Source organism: Callithrix jacchus, chromosome 4 (genome assembly GCF_049354715.1).
Source record: "Callithrix jacchus isolate 240 chromosome 4, calJac240_pri, whole genome shotgun sequence".
Taxonomy (NCBI): Eukaryota; Metazoa; Chordata; class Mammalia; order Primates; family Cebidae; genus Callithrix; species Callithrix jacchus.
The window spans coordinates 4,953,457-4,970,011 of record NC_133505.1 but is presented as its reverse complement, the minus strand read 5'-3'; the positions used below and the strand labels follow the sequence as shown (position 1 = coordinate 4,970,011).

The 16,555-nt window shown below is 43.8% G+C and overlaps 4 protein-coding genes and 1 pseudogene across 5 annotated transcripts in view; 2 read left to right on the top strand and 3 right to left on the bottom strand.

The window, feature by feature from the left end:
- CARMIL1 (capping protein regulator and myosin 1 linker 1) overlaps nucleotides 1-16,555 on the bottom strand; it is a 468,543-nt gene that overhangs the window by 391,647 nt on the left and 60,341 nt on the right. The window lies entirely within an intron of this gene.
- Nucleotides 8,130-8,574, bottom strand: LOC100406436 (histone H2A type 1-A). Its single transcript, XM_078368178.1, has one exon. The coding sequence runs from the start codon at nucleotides 8,537-8,539 to the stop codon at nucleotides 8,144-8,146; it is 396 nt and encodes a 131-aa protein (XP_078224304.1). The 5' UTR covers nucleotides 8,540-8,574; the 3' UTR covers nucleotides 8,130-8,143.
- On the top strand, nucleotides 8,791-9,442 carry LOC100406067 (histone H2B type 1-A). Its single transcript, XM_002746163.6, has one exon. It carries the CDS (start codon nucleotides 8,991-8,993, stop codon nucleotides 9,372-9,374), a length of 384 nt encoding a protein of 127 aa, XP_002746209.1. The 5' UTR covers nucleotides 8,791-8,990; the 3' UTR covers nucleotides 9,375-9,442.
- Nucleotides 10,752-12,703, bottom strand: LOC100405699 (histone H2B type 1-A-like). The gene has a single exon (XM_035297361.3). The coding sequence runs from the start codon at nucleotides 12,663-12,665 to the stop codon at nucleotides 12,282-12,284; it is 384 nt and encodes a 127-aa protein (XP_035153252.1). The 5' UTR covers nucleotides 12,666-12,703; the 3' UTR covers nucleotides 10,752-12,281.
- Nucleotides 12,789-16,555, top strand: part of LOC118153066 (histone H2A type 2-C-like) — a 30,238-nt pseudogene continuing 26,471 nt past the window's right edge. Inside the window, exons 1-2 of the transcript XR_013534714.1 lie at nucleotides 12,789-12,817; nucleotides 12,902-13,332. The product of XR_013534714.1 is annotated as a histone H2A type 2-C-like (transcript). The remainder of the gene's footprint in view (nucleotides 12,818-12,901; nucleotides 13,333-16,555) is intronic.

Genomic DNA, 16,555 nt, shown 5'->3' with positions numbered 1-16,555 from the left:
GCAAACTAAAATAAATGTAGTTACCCTGTACTCTACCAAACACATTTTTCTTAAAATAACACCATATTCTGTGAGGGCAAAATAAAATAGAAATACTCTCAGGCATTGCCAACGGCCTCTGGTGCAATAATCTGGAATAGTAACAACATGCAGAAAAAGCCATAAAATCTATGTATTCTTTGACCCAGTCATCCCATATCTAGGAATGGTTTAAACAAGTACTTCAGAAGGAGAGAAAGCTATTTTTGCGTAGATGTTCATTACAGCATTGATTGTAATAATAAAATATTGGAAGCAGCCTAAGTAGATAACAATGATCAACCCGCCCTGGCCTGGTGGCTCATGCCTGTAATCCCAGCACTTTGGGAGGCTGAGGCAAGCGGATCACTAGAGGTCAGAATTCGAGATCAACCTGGCCAACATGGTGAAACCCTGTCTCTACTAAAAATATAAAAATTAGCCAGCATGTTGGCACGTACCTGTAATTCCAGCTATTAGGGAGGCTGAGGGAGGAGAACTGGAGAATTCTTTGAACCCAGGAGGCAGAGGTTGCAGTGAGAAGGAGGTTGTGCCACTGCACTCTAGCCTGGGTGACAGAATGAGACTCGTTGCAAAATAAATAAAGTATCCCCCACAAAATAGCCCCAACAACAAAAGATATATTTAACTAAATTATGGTACAATCACTCTAGTATAGTAGCAGTTAAGGTGGGTTTTAGAGTCAGACTGTCTGAGTTGAAAGGCTGGCTCCAGTGCTAGCTCTGTTGCTCCAACGTTTAATCTCTTCATCAGTGAAACGGGTATAACAGCAGCGCTGAGCAACAGGATTGCTTTGAGGATTAAACAAGATCAAAATGTGTGGTACAAAGTAAGTGCTCAGTGTATGTCTTGATGCAGCTATTAAAATTGAGAATTAAAAAACAAGAATTACAAAATTACATAACCACTTAAAAATCTAATGCTATGATGATGCATTTTTAAAAAACATGGTATTGAAAGAGAAAAATTTCTCTATAAGCAAAAAGGTTGGTGGAAAAAATACAAAAATAGAATAAATATGTCAAAATGGGAAATGATTGATGCCTTTCTACTTTCAATTTTCTATATTACTATTATCATTTAAATACTAAAAAGTAAGCAGCTGGAACTCAGAAAAATGTGTATTTATGTATCCAACCAGTCATTAGTTGGTATCTTCTGTGTTTTAGGCACTGTGAAATTCGGCTAAACGATTAAAACATTCTCATAAAAAGCTTTATGGTTTTATAAATATAAAAAGCTTTATATTTAGTAGAAGAGACAGGCATAAACAATAACAATTTAAATGGAATATGTAAAACCAGGTCACCAGAGGGACATTTAAATGACTCTTAGATGGGGGGTGGGGAATGATCAAGAAAAGCTTCACAAATGACATAATGTATGAGCATATCCTTGAAGGACACATAGAAACGAATTAAATGAAGAAGGGCAAGAAGAACATTCTAGAAAAGTTATACAACTCATAATGACACAGGTGAATTAAAGCACAATGGGTTCAAGACCGCTAGAGGGAGCAGATGAGAGATGTTAATCATAGAAATGGCAAAGGGACAGTGTTATGTATGTAAGACTTGAATATGCTGGGTATGTAGGTGGTGAGTGAGAATGAGGAACTTGGGCTCTAGGAGGACAGGATCTCATCGGATTTGTACAGCACGGCCTCTTCAATGCTGGAAATATCTATCAAGAAACACTGCAGGAGAAAAGAAGACAATGGATGCATGTAGATGTTTGTTTCAGCATTGTTTATAATAGTAAAAGGATTACAACTGCGCCTTGTATTTTGTAAGCTCTCAATTTTTGTGGAACAAATAATAAATCTTTGACTGTAAAGTTTAGGGAAGAGGGCGAGGCACAGTGGCTCACACCTGTAATCCTTTTGAGAGGCCGAGGCGGGCAGATTACCTGAGACCAGCTTGAAAAACATTATTGAAACCCTATGTCTATTAAAAATACAAAAGCTGAGCATAGTGGCTCATGCCTATAATCCCAGCTACTTGGGAAGTTGAGGCAGGAGAATGACTTGAATCCAGGAGGCGGAAGTTGCAGTGAGCTGAGATAGCGTGGCTGCGCTCCAGCCTGGGCAACAGAGCGAAACTCCATCTCTCAAAAAAATATTATTTTAAATAAATAAATTTTAGGGAAGAGGACTCATAGGTCTCTTTAGGACTGTTAAGCATATAGATGACAATGACAATATTATACATTTTAGAAACAGAGAAACAGAGGCATAGTAGTAGACTGAGACAGAGACAGAGGTTTATGGTTTTGCTACTTAACTCATGAATTATGCTTTAGTGTGTTTTTAACATTACAAAATGTGGTAGGGGTGATTACCTTTTTCCAAGACAGACATACTAAAATATACACTGTAATTGTGAACGTATTCTTTCTTGTATATTTCTGCTGTTTGTTTTCTATAAATCTATTTTTGGGTGTTAACACGATGAAGAACAGTGTATCTACCTAGATAATTTTTCTGCTTTTAATTTTCAAATTATTTTTTCATTACATATTATCTCTGCTATTAATTTTGCAAAACAATTTCTTTGGGGGGACGGTTTTGTCTGGAATATATTTTCTCCCTTCTTTTTCTTCTAAATGTTCTGTGCCAATAAATTTTAGGTATTTTATAATCAAGGTATAGCTGTGTTTTTTTGTTGTTATCCCTTTTTTCTGAATATTATTGTTTTAATTTTAATTTTAATTTTTTTTAAACGGAGTTTCACTCTTGTTACCCAGGCTGGAGTGCAATGGCGCAATCTCAGCTCACCGCAACCTCCGCCTCCTGGGTTCAAGAAATTCTCCTGCCTCAGCCTCCTGAGTAGTTGGGATTACAGACGTGCGCCACCATGCCCAGCTAATTATTTGTATTTTTAGTAGAGACGGGGTTTCACCCTGTTGACCAGGATGGTCTCGATCTCTTGATCCACCCGCCTCGGCCTCCCAAAGTGCTGGGATTACAGGCTTGAGTCACCGAGCCCGGACTGAATATTATTATTTTAGTGGTTACATTTAACATAATAAAATATACACTTGACTTAAGAAAATGTAACAATCAGCATGTATATCCTTATAAACAATACAAGGACATCAAAATGCTTTAGTTTGTTTCAGCCCATTTCATCCTTTGTATCTACTGTCTAGTGTTTTTGGTTCATTTCTTTTCTTAATATTCTAATAAGTATCATTGTGAGGTGTTTTTTCCTTTTTTACAACTAGCATATTTATTTAGATGGATTTATACTTTTACCTCTTCCTTTGGCAGTATTGCTTCCTGCATCTCGATCTTTCTTCTGAGTTCAATCTTTTTATTTCAGCACATTCTCTAGCATTAATTCTAGGATGTATTTGTGAGTGGCAAAACTTTCTGGTCTTTGTCCAAAAATTATTTCACGCTTACACAGAAAAAGTTCATCTGAGCACAGAATTTTAAATTGAGAGCTGTTTTGCTTTAGAACTTCAAAGATATTATTCTATCATTTTATGACTTCTGTGATTGCTGATGAGAAATCCATAATGTTGCAGTGGCGAAGGAAAACTTAACTCCTACCCTCAGGATATTTTGGCTGGGCTTGAGAATTAAACTGACAGGAACACAGGTCAACAGGAGAAAAGCATACATGATTTACTGAATGCGAGTTTTATGTGGCACAGGAGACTTCATAAGGAAACGAAGACCCAAAGACAAAGAATGGAACACTTATATGAAGAATCTGACAAAGTGCAGTAAATTGTGAAAATGTGACAGGCAAAGGGGCTTGGGTTAGGGTAATTAATTAGGCGTAGTGATTAGAGAGATAAGGGTTGGTGTAACAAGGTTTATTTGTACAGATTTTCTTTGGCCTTAATTTTCTGTCCTTGATGAGAATAATACTTTCCTTCTGGTACAGGGAGGGCATCTTTCATTTCGTGCTTTTAAGAAACAAATGTCCGAGTGTTCATGCACCTGCTGTTTTTCAAGTGTCTTTAACTCCAAATAGGTAATGTCAGAGTGACATATTTGGGAGTGGTGGGTTCCGAATTCCTTCAATGTGATTATTAATTAAAAGTAAAAGGAAAAAAAATAGCATATATTTGTCCCAGTTGTTGCTAAACTGCTATTGTTAATAGCCAGTATTTATTTTTAATTAATAACTCTTACCAATGTTGGAATTACACAGGTCCCATTAAAACCGGCATAGGCATTAGAAAGTGTCATATTAGCCTGGTTGTAATAAAAAATAAGTCGGCCGGGCATGGTTGCTAACGCCTGTGATGATGGGCGGCTCCCAACCCGCCGGCAGGTCTCCCTGCCTCCCCAGTCACCACCTGACTGTCAACTCGCTCTCTCCCACCTGCCTGCCGCTTCTCCGGAGGCCCGGGGCCCCTCGGTGGAAGCCTGCCGCAGCATCCCCAAGCCCCCTGGGCGAGCGCCTAAGGTTCTCGCCCCCACACGGAGTGGGCCCAAGCTCCGGAGCTAGGTGGGGGGGGCGGGTCTGGGCGGCCTCTCCCGGGGCCCCTCCCACGCCGCCCGCGGCCCTGCCCGTTTCCCTAGCTACCACCTGCCTATCAGCTCGCTTTGTCCCGCCGGCCTGTTGCTTCCCCTGGGACCCAGGGCCGCCCCGTGGAGGCTCGCCGCGGAAGCTCCACAGCCCCCTCGGCCGGTGCCTGGGGGCCTTGCCCCCACCCGGAGTAGGACCGGAGGGTCGGAGCTAGGCAGGGGCGGAGTCTGGCCAGCCCTTGAGAAAACCCGGAGAGCCAGCTTGCTGGGCGCTTTAGGCCCCCGCGCCCCTACGAAGCTGCCTGCGCGCCTCCCTGCCTCCCCAGCCATCCTTTTCAGCTCCCTCTCTCCTGCCGGCCTGCAGCTTCCCCTGGGGCTCTGGACAGCCCGTGGAGGCCCGCGCGGCACCCCCAGGGCCCCGGGCGGGCGCCTAAGGACCTCGCCCCCATACGGAGCGGCCCGGAGCGGAGCTCCAGAGATAGGCAGGGGCCGCGTCTGGCCGGCTTCTGGAGGGGAGAAAGGGCCTGGGAGAGCCGACTTGCTTGCGGCTTTGGGCCCCCAAACCCCTCCAAAGCCGCCTCTAGGCCTCCCTACCGCCCCAAGCCGTTCCCTATCAGCTCACTCTCGCTTCACTGCTTCTTCCCCTGGGGCCCGCCGCGGCAGCCCCAAACCTCCTCAGCCGGCGCCCGAAACCCTCGCCCCAACCCGGAGCGGGCTCGGAGCTCCGGAGCTTGACAGGGGCCGGGTCTGGCCGGGCCCTCGAGAGGAGAGAGAACCTAGGAGAACCGGCTGGCTGGGGGCTTTGAGACCTCCGCCCCTCCCAAGCCGCCTCTGGGCCTCCCTGCCGCCCAGCCATCCTCTATCAGCTTGCTCTCTCCCGCCCGCCTGCCGCTTCCCCAGAGGCCCTTGGCCCGCCCCGGCAGCCCTAGACCCCCTGGGCCAGCGCCCAAGGCACTCAACCCAACATGGAGCGGGCCCGAAACTCCGGAGCTAGGCAGGGACCAGGTCTGACGGGTTTCTGGAGGGGAGAGAGGGCCTGGGAGAGCCGCCTTGCTGAGGTCTTTGGGCCCCCGGCCCCTCCCAAGCCGCCTCTGGGCCTTCCTGCCTTTTCGGCAATCCCCAGACTATCAGCTCGCTTTCTCCCCATGAGGCCTGCTGAGGCAGCCCCAGGTTCCCTGGGCCGGTACCTGTAGCCCTGGACCCCACCCAGTAATCCCAGGACTTTGGTGAGGCCGAGGTGTGTGGTCAGGTATTCGATACCAGCCTGGCCAACCTGGTGAAACCCCGTCTCTACTAAAAATACAAACATTAGCCAGACGTCATGGTACACGACTGTAATCCCAGTTACTCAGGAGGATGAGGTAGGAGAATCACTTGAACCCAGGAGGCGAAAGTTGCAGTGAGCCGAGATGGGGCCACTGCCTTCCAGCCTGGGCGGCAGAGGAAGACTCTGTCTCAAAAAAAAAAAGGTCAATATCACCATTTTATTTATTATCACTCATAACCATTAGGCAATGCATCTAGACAAGAAAGTCAACTATTTAAAACAACAGGAAAAAATTCTGTGAGTTTTTCTGCCTCCCTGGAAAACCACAGAAGAAAAAAGCTGAACAGAAATGACAGAATTTAATAAGGAAATACGAAACAGTCCAAAAATAAAAAATGTCTGTAAAACATGGTCAATAAGAGGCCGGGCGCGGTGGCTCACGCCTGTAATCCCAGCACTTTGGGAGGCCGAGGCGGGTGGATCACGAGGTCAACAGATCGAGACCATCTTGGTCAACATGGTGAAACCCCGTCTCTACTAAAATTACAAAAAATTAGCTGGGCACGGTGGTGCGTGCCTGTAATCCCAGCTACTCGGGAGGCTGAGGCAGGAGAATTGCCTGAACCCAGGAGGCGGAGGTTGCAGTGAGCCGAGATCGCGCCATTGCACTCCAGCCTGGGTAACAAGAGCGAAACTCCGTCTCAAAAAAAAAAAAAAAAAAAAAAAAAAAAAAAACATGGTCAATAAGAAAACATAAAAGAAACCTTCTAAATATTTCCCCAAAATACAGTAATAAAAAAGAAGACCTGGAGATAAATGCTATGAATTGTGTGAAAATTCTATAAGGAAAATCAGAAACTTACATAAGTAAATTGTTTTTCAAAAGTCAAGGGACATGTCTCCTTTAACATGTAATTACAATTTTTCATACATCTTATTGTATCTAAATATTTAGTTTAATGTAATTTTAATAGGCTTGCATTAGAACTGGAAATGAAAGTAAATTGTGCATTTGGAATAAAAGAACACACAGGTTCTCTCCTGTAAAGTCAAGTCCCTCCTCTGCCTTTCCATACTCTGTGCTTCGGCAAGTCTGGGAGTTAAATGCCACTTACTTGATGAAGTATCTACAGTAATTACTTGGAATTCATCTGTATAGATTTGTCTTATATATCCCGATTTTGTTTCACATTTGCCGTGTTTTAAATATTACCCAGTTTTATTCAACATATAGTTGCCATTTGTTTTCAAAAATCTTCGGTTTTTGCCTTGCGAATTGCATCCCTTATCTTTATGCAGGTTAATTCAAGATTCACTTTGAACTTGATTGTCCTTACTCGGCATGTTTTATTTTATAGAACTTTATAATTTTCTCCATACCTGCTTCTATATATGCCTTATTCTGTGTAGATATTGTTTAGCAGTGACTTTTTTTGAGGTAAGGTCAACTATCGAATATCATACAGTAATTTTTAGTTATTTGGCAGCGATACTAAACGGGTTTTGCGTTTCAATTTCTCTTGGTGTTTACAGCACAAAAAGCTAACACAATTGTGCCTCTTTTTAGTAGTCAAAACTTTTGAAGGGTTTATTGTCCCAAATTTCTAAACCTCAAATTATGTTAGGCCTTTTAGTTTCATTCCTGCCTGACTCTAGTATCTCACATCACATATGGTATAAGGTTTCTTAACATTCTTACATTTTAAGAATTCTGTTCTAAATGCCGTTTAACTTATTTTACTTACTGATTTTTCTGAACTTAAGACTGGAAGGTTACACACCTCTCCTGCTTACAATCCAATCTTCCATACATAGCCCTTAACCGACAGTTTTTGAAATACAGCCTCCCTCTTGTCGTCCAGACTGGAGTGCAGTGGCGCAATCTTGTCTTACTGTAACTGCCGCTGCCCGACATCAACGCTCCCACCGCAACGTCGCAAGTAGCTGGGACTACAGGCCTGCACCACCAGGCCCGGCTAGTTTCTGTGGGGACAGAGTCCCTGCTATGTTAAACTCGATTTAAGCGACCCTCCCACTTCGACCTCAAGTGCAAGTTCTGGCAACTGAGAGCCATCACACCTAGTTAGGTCTGTATAATTCTAAAGCGTAAGTACCCCTAAAATATCAAACTAATGGTTGACCCAGAGCTCGAGGGAAATTCCCTCATACAATGCGGAAGTGCACTTTGACAGGTGTTGCTTCTGACGGGCGCTTGCTAAGACGGTTACTTAACGACAGCAGTAATATATGTTTAGTACTGCACAGCCTTTTCTGAGCTAGTAGGTGGCTCTGAAAAGAGCCTTTTGTTTCCTGACTTCGGTCACAGATGCACCGAACAGAATCCGGAGGAATTACTTGCTTTGAGATTTGTGGTGGTGACTCTCAGTCTTCTTGGGCAGCAGCACTGCTTGAATGTTGGGCAGGACTCCGCCCTGTGCAATCGTCACGCCACCCAACAGCTTATTGAGCTCCTCGTCATTGCGGATAGCTAGCTGCAGGTGTCGGGGAATAATGCGAGTTTTTTTGTTATCACGAGATGCATTGCCAGCCAGTTCAAGGATCTCTGCGGTTAGATATTCCAACACAGCCGCTAAGTATACTGGCGCACCCGCTCCTATACGGTCCGCATATTTGCCTTTGCGAAGCAGACGGTGGATTCGACCTACAGGAAACTGCAAGCCCGCCCTAGAAGAGCGGGACTTAGCTTTAGCTCGTACTTTTCCTCCCTGCTTCCCGCGTCCAGACATGTCTTCCGTGCAAAATAGCAGCTACGGAAAAATACGGCTCAGAGGGTCACTACTGGGACTATTTATAGTCTAACTGAGGTTGGAATTTGCTCTCTGATTGGCTGATGATCGTTCTACCCAATCAGAGAGTCTTACTAGAAACGCCTTATTTGCATTCACGCCACTTTCGGTTGTCCAATCAGATTTTGGATACCCAACACGCCAGTTGAGGACCGTGCCTATAAATACCGCAGTTTTGCGTCTCTACAGTTACCCGTTACTAGGCATTCTTTGGAGCAAGGGTGCTACGGAAGAAAGAGCTGTAACACTCCAAAAGAGCTGGTTAACACCCTAAAAGAGCTGGTTAACACTCCAAAAGAGCTGGTTAACACTCCAAAAGAGCTGGTTAACACCCTAAAAGAGCTGCTTAACACTGAAGAGCCGTTAACACTCCAGAAGTGTGCGGTAAGCCATGCCGGAACTGTCTTCTAAAGGAGCCATCATTTCTAAAAAAGGCTTCAAGAAGGCTGTTCTGAAAACACAGAAGAAGGAGGGCAAGAAGCGGAAGAAGACCCGCAAGGAGAGCTATTCTATTTACATCTACAAGGTGCTGAAGCAGGTCCATCCGGACACTGGCATATCTTCCAAAGCCATGAGCATTATGAATTCCTTCGCCACTGACATCTTTGAGCGTATAGCGAGCGAAGCATCACGCTTAGTTCACTACAACAAGCGCTCCACCCTTAGTTCCAGAGAAATTCAGACAGCAGTGCGTCTGCTGCTACCAGGAGAGCTGGCTAAGCATGCGGTGTCTGAGGGCACCAAGGCTGTCACTAAGTACACCAGCTCCAAATAAGTCTGCCTAGTAAACGGAACCCAAAGGCTCTTTTCAGAGCCACTTCAAATACACTTAAAGAGCTGTACACTTCATCACTGGGCAGTGGCTCACGCTTACAATCCCAGCCCTAAATTTGGGAGGGCTGTGTGGCTGATTATCTGAGGCCAATTAGCTGGGCGGTGTAGCGGGGATCTATAATCACCGCTACTCCTGAGGCGGAGGCAGAATCCTTTAAGCGTGGGAGGTGGGAGTTGAGTTGAAATCGACATTGCCACTCCATCGGGGTGACAGTGAGATTCCGTCTCAAAAGGTGGACCAGGCGCGGTGGTTTAGGCCTCTAATCCCAGCACTTCGGTGGGAGACCCAGGCGGGTGGATCATGAAGTCAGGAGTTCGAGAACAGCCTGGGTCGACTTGGTAAAACTCCATCTCTACTGAAAGTACAAAAAATGCTGGGTGTAATGTGAGCGCCTGTAATCCCACCTACTCGGGAGGTTGAGGCAAAAGAATTGAACCCGGGAGGCAGAGGTTACAGTGAGCAAAATATCGCTCTACTGTATTCCAGCTTGAGTGACAATGCGTCTTAAAAGTGGGTGGGGCCCGGTCAACTAGTTAAAAGACTAGTAGTTTTGTCTAAGCCACCTGCTGACTGACACTGGTAAGTTTAAGGTTAGCAGTACATATGTAAAGGTGCAAAGCGCAGCGATGTAGACAACTTGCACAGTGATTTCAAATTTTAAGACCCTACAAAAGGAGTAGTTGGGAGGGAGTTCGTTTTTGTGTCGTAGGTAAGTCAAGATATGGAAATGATTTGGGGGACTCTGGAGAACCCACCCGTCTGGTTAGCAGGATTGAAACGAATTTAAATTTGTAAGAGCTGACAAGCATTAAACTGATATGAGCTGCCTTGAAAACGGATCAAATACTACCTGGAAACCTGTGGTTAGCTGGAATTCTTGATTTGTTTAACTCATGTTCGTTTAACTTTTATCTTTCAATGAAATTTTTGATGCATATATGCTTTCTTTAAACAGTACCATTTAATAGGATATATCAATGTACCAGCAAGACCCATTAAAATAAGTGCTTCCACACTTTTGTGCACAGTAAGACAGCCCCTACACAACCCTTGCATTATTTAGCTGGGAAATCTTCCAAGGAGGTGACAAGTGGGTGGGGAAGGGGCATCTATGCCCACCTTGTATTGGCGATGGGATCATCTGTAATCAGGGATTCCTGCTTTTCTAACACCCTGGAAAACAGCAGGTATCACACAGCTGCCAAATAAACTTGTCAAGTTTGTGACCATTGTCGCTACCCTGATTACCCAAGGATTTTTTTTTTTTTTTTTTGAGACAGAGTTTCACTCTTGTTACCCAGGCTGCAGCGCAATGGCGCGATCTCGGCTCACCGCAACCTCTACCTCCCGGGTTCAGGCAATTCTCCTGCCTCAGTCTCCTGAGTAGCTGGGATTACAGGCATGCGCCACCATGCCCAGCTAATTTTTTGTATTTTTAGTAGAGACGGGGTTTCATCATGTTGACCAGGATGGTCTCAATCTCTTGACCTCGTGATCCACCCAAAGTGCTGGGATTATAGGCGTAAGCCACCGTGCCGGCTACCCAAGGACTTTTAGGATTATCTGGGCAATCGATAATTATGAATACAAGCAAATAAAACCTTTTCAGAACAAACCTCATGTAGCTTTTATATCAGATGTATTTTTGACTGCAAATAACAGGAAATGCCAGCTGGACTTGTTGAGATAAGCAATGTCACCAAAGGCAGAGAAGTTCCACTAACAGAGTGATCACAGCCCAGGCTCCACTGCCCTGCAGTCCTGCCTCTGCTCTCGACACTCTGACTTTGACGTCATGCTGGTCACACAATTCCAAGGCTTCACCCAGAGAGGACAGGATAAAGTAAAGGCAGGAAAAGTCAGTCTATTCGACTGGGTCTTGGGGTCTTAAGACCCCATTCCTCTTCAGTCCATTTTCTAGAACTGAGCCTAGTTCAGGTGCTGTCTGAGTCATTCTCCTTCAGAAGACCACGGGATGGGTGTGAACTGATCACCCACTTTAATATATATTTGGCATTTTAAAGAGTCAAATATAGTTCTGGGTATTTTTTTACTGTAAATGAGGTAACTATTCATTTTTAAAATATTGGACAACCATGAGAATAGGGTGATACTCATGGATATCTGGAACACAGTTCAGGAACACTTCTGTTGGGATTGACTGGAAATCCCTGGGGAGAGAATTCTTAAATGGCTAAGCAAGATAAGAACTGTTACATTGAATAAACAGTTGACTTTCTGGAGTTCACAAGAGAGCAGAAGGCTTGGGCTTCGGACCTCAAATCCTGGCAGTTCAAGGGAAGTTATCTTGATCACTTTTTTATAATATGTGAGAAAAGAATGAGCCTGAAAAGCAGGAGATGCTGTAGAGAGAGCTATTCCGTTTACATCTACAAGGCGCTGAAATAGATCCACCCGGACTTGGTGGATGTTATGCACGCATGGTGGCCAAAGTCAAGAGAAAGCAAACAGCCTAATGCTCAGTGCCAGACTTCCCTAAGTGGGAAGCTCCAGGCCTCTTTCGCTGTCATCATACAGGGTTTGAAATAGAAAATGTAGACAAAAAGGCAAGTCTTATTTCCCCATAGCAGTGACCACAGGAAGAATATCCCCATGAACCCAGGATTATGGAAGCTCCCTTTGAATTGTTTCAGCTGTGAGACTAGCTTTCACCAAAACTGCTGCAGATAGTTAATGCTAACTTTAGAATTAAAGATAACGGTGTTTGCCTAATCGATCAGTTGGCAACGAGGCATATTCATAAAACAGCCTACAGCCCTATTAGAAACTTTACAGTGGCTCTTTAGCCTTTGGTTTGTGGAGCTCATCTGCTGGTTAGATCATGTTTTACTTAGAGCTGGTGTACTTGGTGACGGCCTTGGTGCCCTCTGACACCGCGTGTTTGGCTAGTTCCCCCGGCAGCAGCAGGCGCACAGCCATCTGGATCTCCCTGGAGGTGATGGTTGAGCGCCTGTCAAAATGCGCCAGGCGGGAAGCCTCATTGGCAATGCGCTCAAAATTGTCAGTAACAAAAGAAGTCATAATACTCATAGCCTTGGAAGCGATTCCAGTGTCGGGGTGAACCTGCTTCAGCACCTTGTAGAGGTAAATAGAATAGTTGTCTTTGCGGCTTTTCTTGCGCTTTTTGCCTTCCTTCTTTTGAGTTTTAGCCACCGCCTTCTTGAAGCCCTTTTTAGAAATGGTAGTGCCCTTTGAAGTAAGCTCTGGCATGTTTATCTTACAAGTTCCGTGGGAGATCAGAAACTGACGTTTGACAGGAGCGAAGTGTGGTATTTATAGGCTCGACCCTCAACCTACGTCATTTGCATCCAACATCTGATTGGATAATAGAGTATGTACCTAAATAGGGCCATAGCAGTAAGGTTCTCTGATTGGATAGGGGGGCTGTCAGCCACTCAATCAGATAATAAGCCACAATTTGCCATCAGACTAGAAATACGTTGAAGACCCGTTTTAACGGCTTTTTCGGTTGAAAGTTTTATTTTTGAGCTATGTCTTAGACTAGGGAAGCTGGAGGGAAAGGCACGCACTGGAGCGAAACCCCGTTCATTCAGAGAGGGCCTACAGTTCCCCGTGGGAGGGGTCCACCGACTGCTCAGCAGGGGCAACCATGCCGAGCGGGTCAGGGCCGGCGCGCAGATGTACCCAGCAGCGGTGCTGGAGTATCTGGCCGCCGACATCCTAGAGTTGGCAGGCAACGCGGTCCTCCACAAGAAGACCCGCATCATCCCTCGCCATTCTCAGCTGGTCATCTGCAACGACTAGGAGCTCAACAAGCTGCTGGGCCGAGTAACGACGGCTTAGGGTGGCGTCTTGCTCAACATCCAAGCTGTGCTGCTGTCCCAGAAGGTTGGGAGCCACTACCACAAAGACCAGTGTGAGTAACTACACAAGTTGTAAAGGCCAGAGAGTGGTTTGAATGTCTAATATCTAGAAGAAGAAAAAAAAGTCCAAAGCTGAAATCAAAGGCTCTTTTCAGAGCCACTCAATTACCGAGAAAGAGCTAGTTTACAAAAGGATTACAAAATGCTGTTTCTCCAATAATAAACTTAATTGACTACAGCTTTCCTAAACAGGACTCAACAATTCTGGTTATTGGAGTATCCGAAGTAGTTTCCTTTAATGCTCGGTAGTATTGAACGCGGAACTAGATGCTTTTTGAGTCGAATTGTTTCAGCACCTACTTCAGGCAGGCATCTGAGCCTACATCTGAGCAGGATCCTGGAAGGGGAAATGCCATCTTTCTTGGGAAAATGAACAAATTAGGACATTATTGTGACAACCTATGTAATTCCTGAGAAAAATAATGTGAAGATGGAAAATCTTATTTTGGGGGTTGTATTTTAGTTAGGGTGTCGAATTAGAGTAAGAGAAGCAAAGGAAGAAGGTCTGTAAACTTGCAGCTTTCAGCACGACTCTTGCTGGGAGAGCTATAATGACATGAGTCAAGGAATGGGCGTATCTAAACATATTCCTAGGCTGTATGTTTTCTTCTACCAAAGAATTTCCTTCCAGGAATTCTAGGATGGTTGTATGTCTAGAAGACCGTAGCCATGATAAAAGGTACATACAGATACTTGATACCTTATTTATGTTAAAGTGCTTAATACACTATATTAAAGTTTATGTTTATAAGGTTTGTAACTCACACACTATGATACAAATTATAATATGTTACAGTCTTACTGCTGTAACATATTATAATTAGGCTTTGGTTTGAAATATAAAGGATACATTATGATATAAATACTTAAGTTTGTGAGTATAAATATATAAATATTAATATTTTAGTATGTGGGTTATATCTCAAACCAAAGCCTAATACCGTGTGTGTGTGTGTGTGTGTGTGTGTGTCAGAGTCTTGCCCTGTCACCCAGGCTGGAGTGCAGTGGCACAATCTCAGCTCACTGCAACTTCTGTCTCCTTGGTTTAAGTAATTCTCCTGCCTCAGCCTCCCCAGTAGCTGGGATTACAGGCACCCACCACCACACCCAGCTAATTTTTGTATTTTCAGTAGAGACGGGGTTTTGCCATGTTGGCCAGGCTGGTTTTGAACACCTGATCTCAGGTGATCTGCCTGCCTCGGGGTCCCAAAGTGCTGGGATAATAGGCGTGAGCCACCGCACCTGGCCTCATATCATTTTGATGGTGAAATACAGAGTACTGTGACAAGGCAGCTTTCTTTCATCAATTATTCAGAAGTAGTAGGCACTGAATTTAACCATTGAAAATGAGTTAAAATATCTTGTTGCTCCTTTAGTCTACTGTCTGTTAGTACATACCCACAGTACAATGAAAAATAGTAAAGCAGCCAAAAACAAAATTACAGTACAAAAATGAACTGACCAAAATTCTCCAAACACAAAGCAAAACCAAAATCTGCACATTTATAGCTACAAAAATCCCTTTAAAATCCACAAAGTCAAAAAAAAAATTTTTAAGATAGAGTTTCATTTTTGTGCAATGGCACCTTCTTGGCTCACTGCAACCTCCACCTCTCAGGTTCAAGTGATTCTCCTGCCTCAGCCTCCCAAGTAGCTGGGATTACAGGTGCCTGCCACCACACCTGGCTAATTTTGTATTTTCAGTACGGATGGGGTTTCATCATGTTGGTCAGGCTGATCTGGAACTCCTGATCTCAGGTGATTTGCCCACCTGGGGCTCCCAAAGTGCTGGGATTACAAGTGTGAGCCTCTTCCCCCAGCCAAAAATTATTTTCTTCATAATGCTTGTGTCTGGAAAATTATTACCTAAACCTATAGAATTAAATAGAAGAGCTATTTGTTGAAAACAATTATTAAACTTCCTGGGGACTTAATTTAGATAGAAATATTTAGGGATTGTTTTAAGGTTTCAAGGACATAGTTTAAAAAAAACCTATGTTAGCATATTTGAAAATATTGAAAAAGTGTAAGAGTTTCTGTAAAAATAGAAAGTGCTTAAATTAAACCTAGAAAACAGTGAGTACTAAGATAAATGGGGGAAAAAATGAGGTTACCAATGAGCTAACGTCTTCAAAATATCAGCTTCTTTTTAGACATCTGAGAAAAGGATAAATCTATAGCTAATGAAATGGTTTCAAATTATTACAGAAATTGTTTAATATTTAAGAAAATGTATTCTTTATAAATTTTATGTATTTATTATATTTTAAGTTCTGGGGTACATGTGTAGAACATGCATATTTGTTACATAGGTATACACGTGCTGTGGTGGTTTGCTGCATCTGTCCCCTGTCATCTACATTAGGTGTTTCTTCTAATGTTGTCCTTTCCAAATCCCCCCACCCCCTGCTATCCCTCCCCTACCCTCCCCACCCCTCCGCAAGCTCTGGTATGTGATGTTCCCCTCCCTGTGTCCATGTTCTCATTATTCAGCACCCACTTAAGTTCAGCACATTCTCAGTTATAGGTTCAGAATGTACTAAGTTCAGCACATTCTCAGTTATAGGTAAGTATACACACATCTTCCATTAAATATGAACAATCAACTCTGGTAGCCAATTAAAAAGTCAACAGTGATAAACCAGGATCTATCTATGAGTGGAGTAAAATGCAAACCTATTGACTAAAGGAAAAATAAATCTTAAATGGAGTAGATGCTGAAAAGGCATTTGTTAACATGTTTCGATGGATAATCTTTGTTTCTTAGTGGAATACTAGTTGTTATTGTTAGAGGACTTTTAAAATCACTGTTATTTAACAATGTTCTTGATGATTAGACAAATCTTTAAAAAAGTATATTAAAGGCCGGGTGTGGTGTCTTGCACCTGTAATCCCAGCAATTGGGGGAGCTGAGGATCATGAGGTCAGTAGATGGAGACCATTTTGGCCAGCATGGTGAAACACTGTCTTTACTAAAAATACAAACATTAGCTGGGCGTGGTGGTGCTTTCCTGTAGTCGCAGCTACTCAAGAGGCTGAGGCAGGAGAATTGCTTGAACCAGGGAAGTGGAGGTTGCAGGGAGCTAAGATTGTGCCACTGTATTCTAGCCGGGTGACAGAGCAAGACTCCATCTCAAAAAAAAAGGGGGGGGTAGGATATTAAAAAGATTTTCCTACAATAGTAGAAATAAAATCAGGTGTAAGTAACGTCTGCAG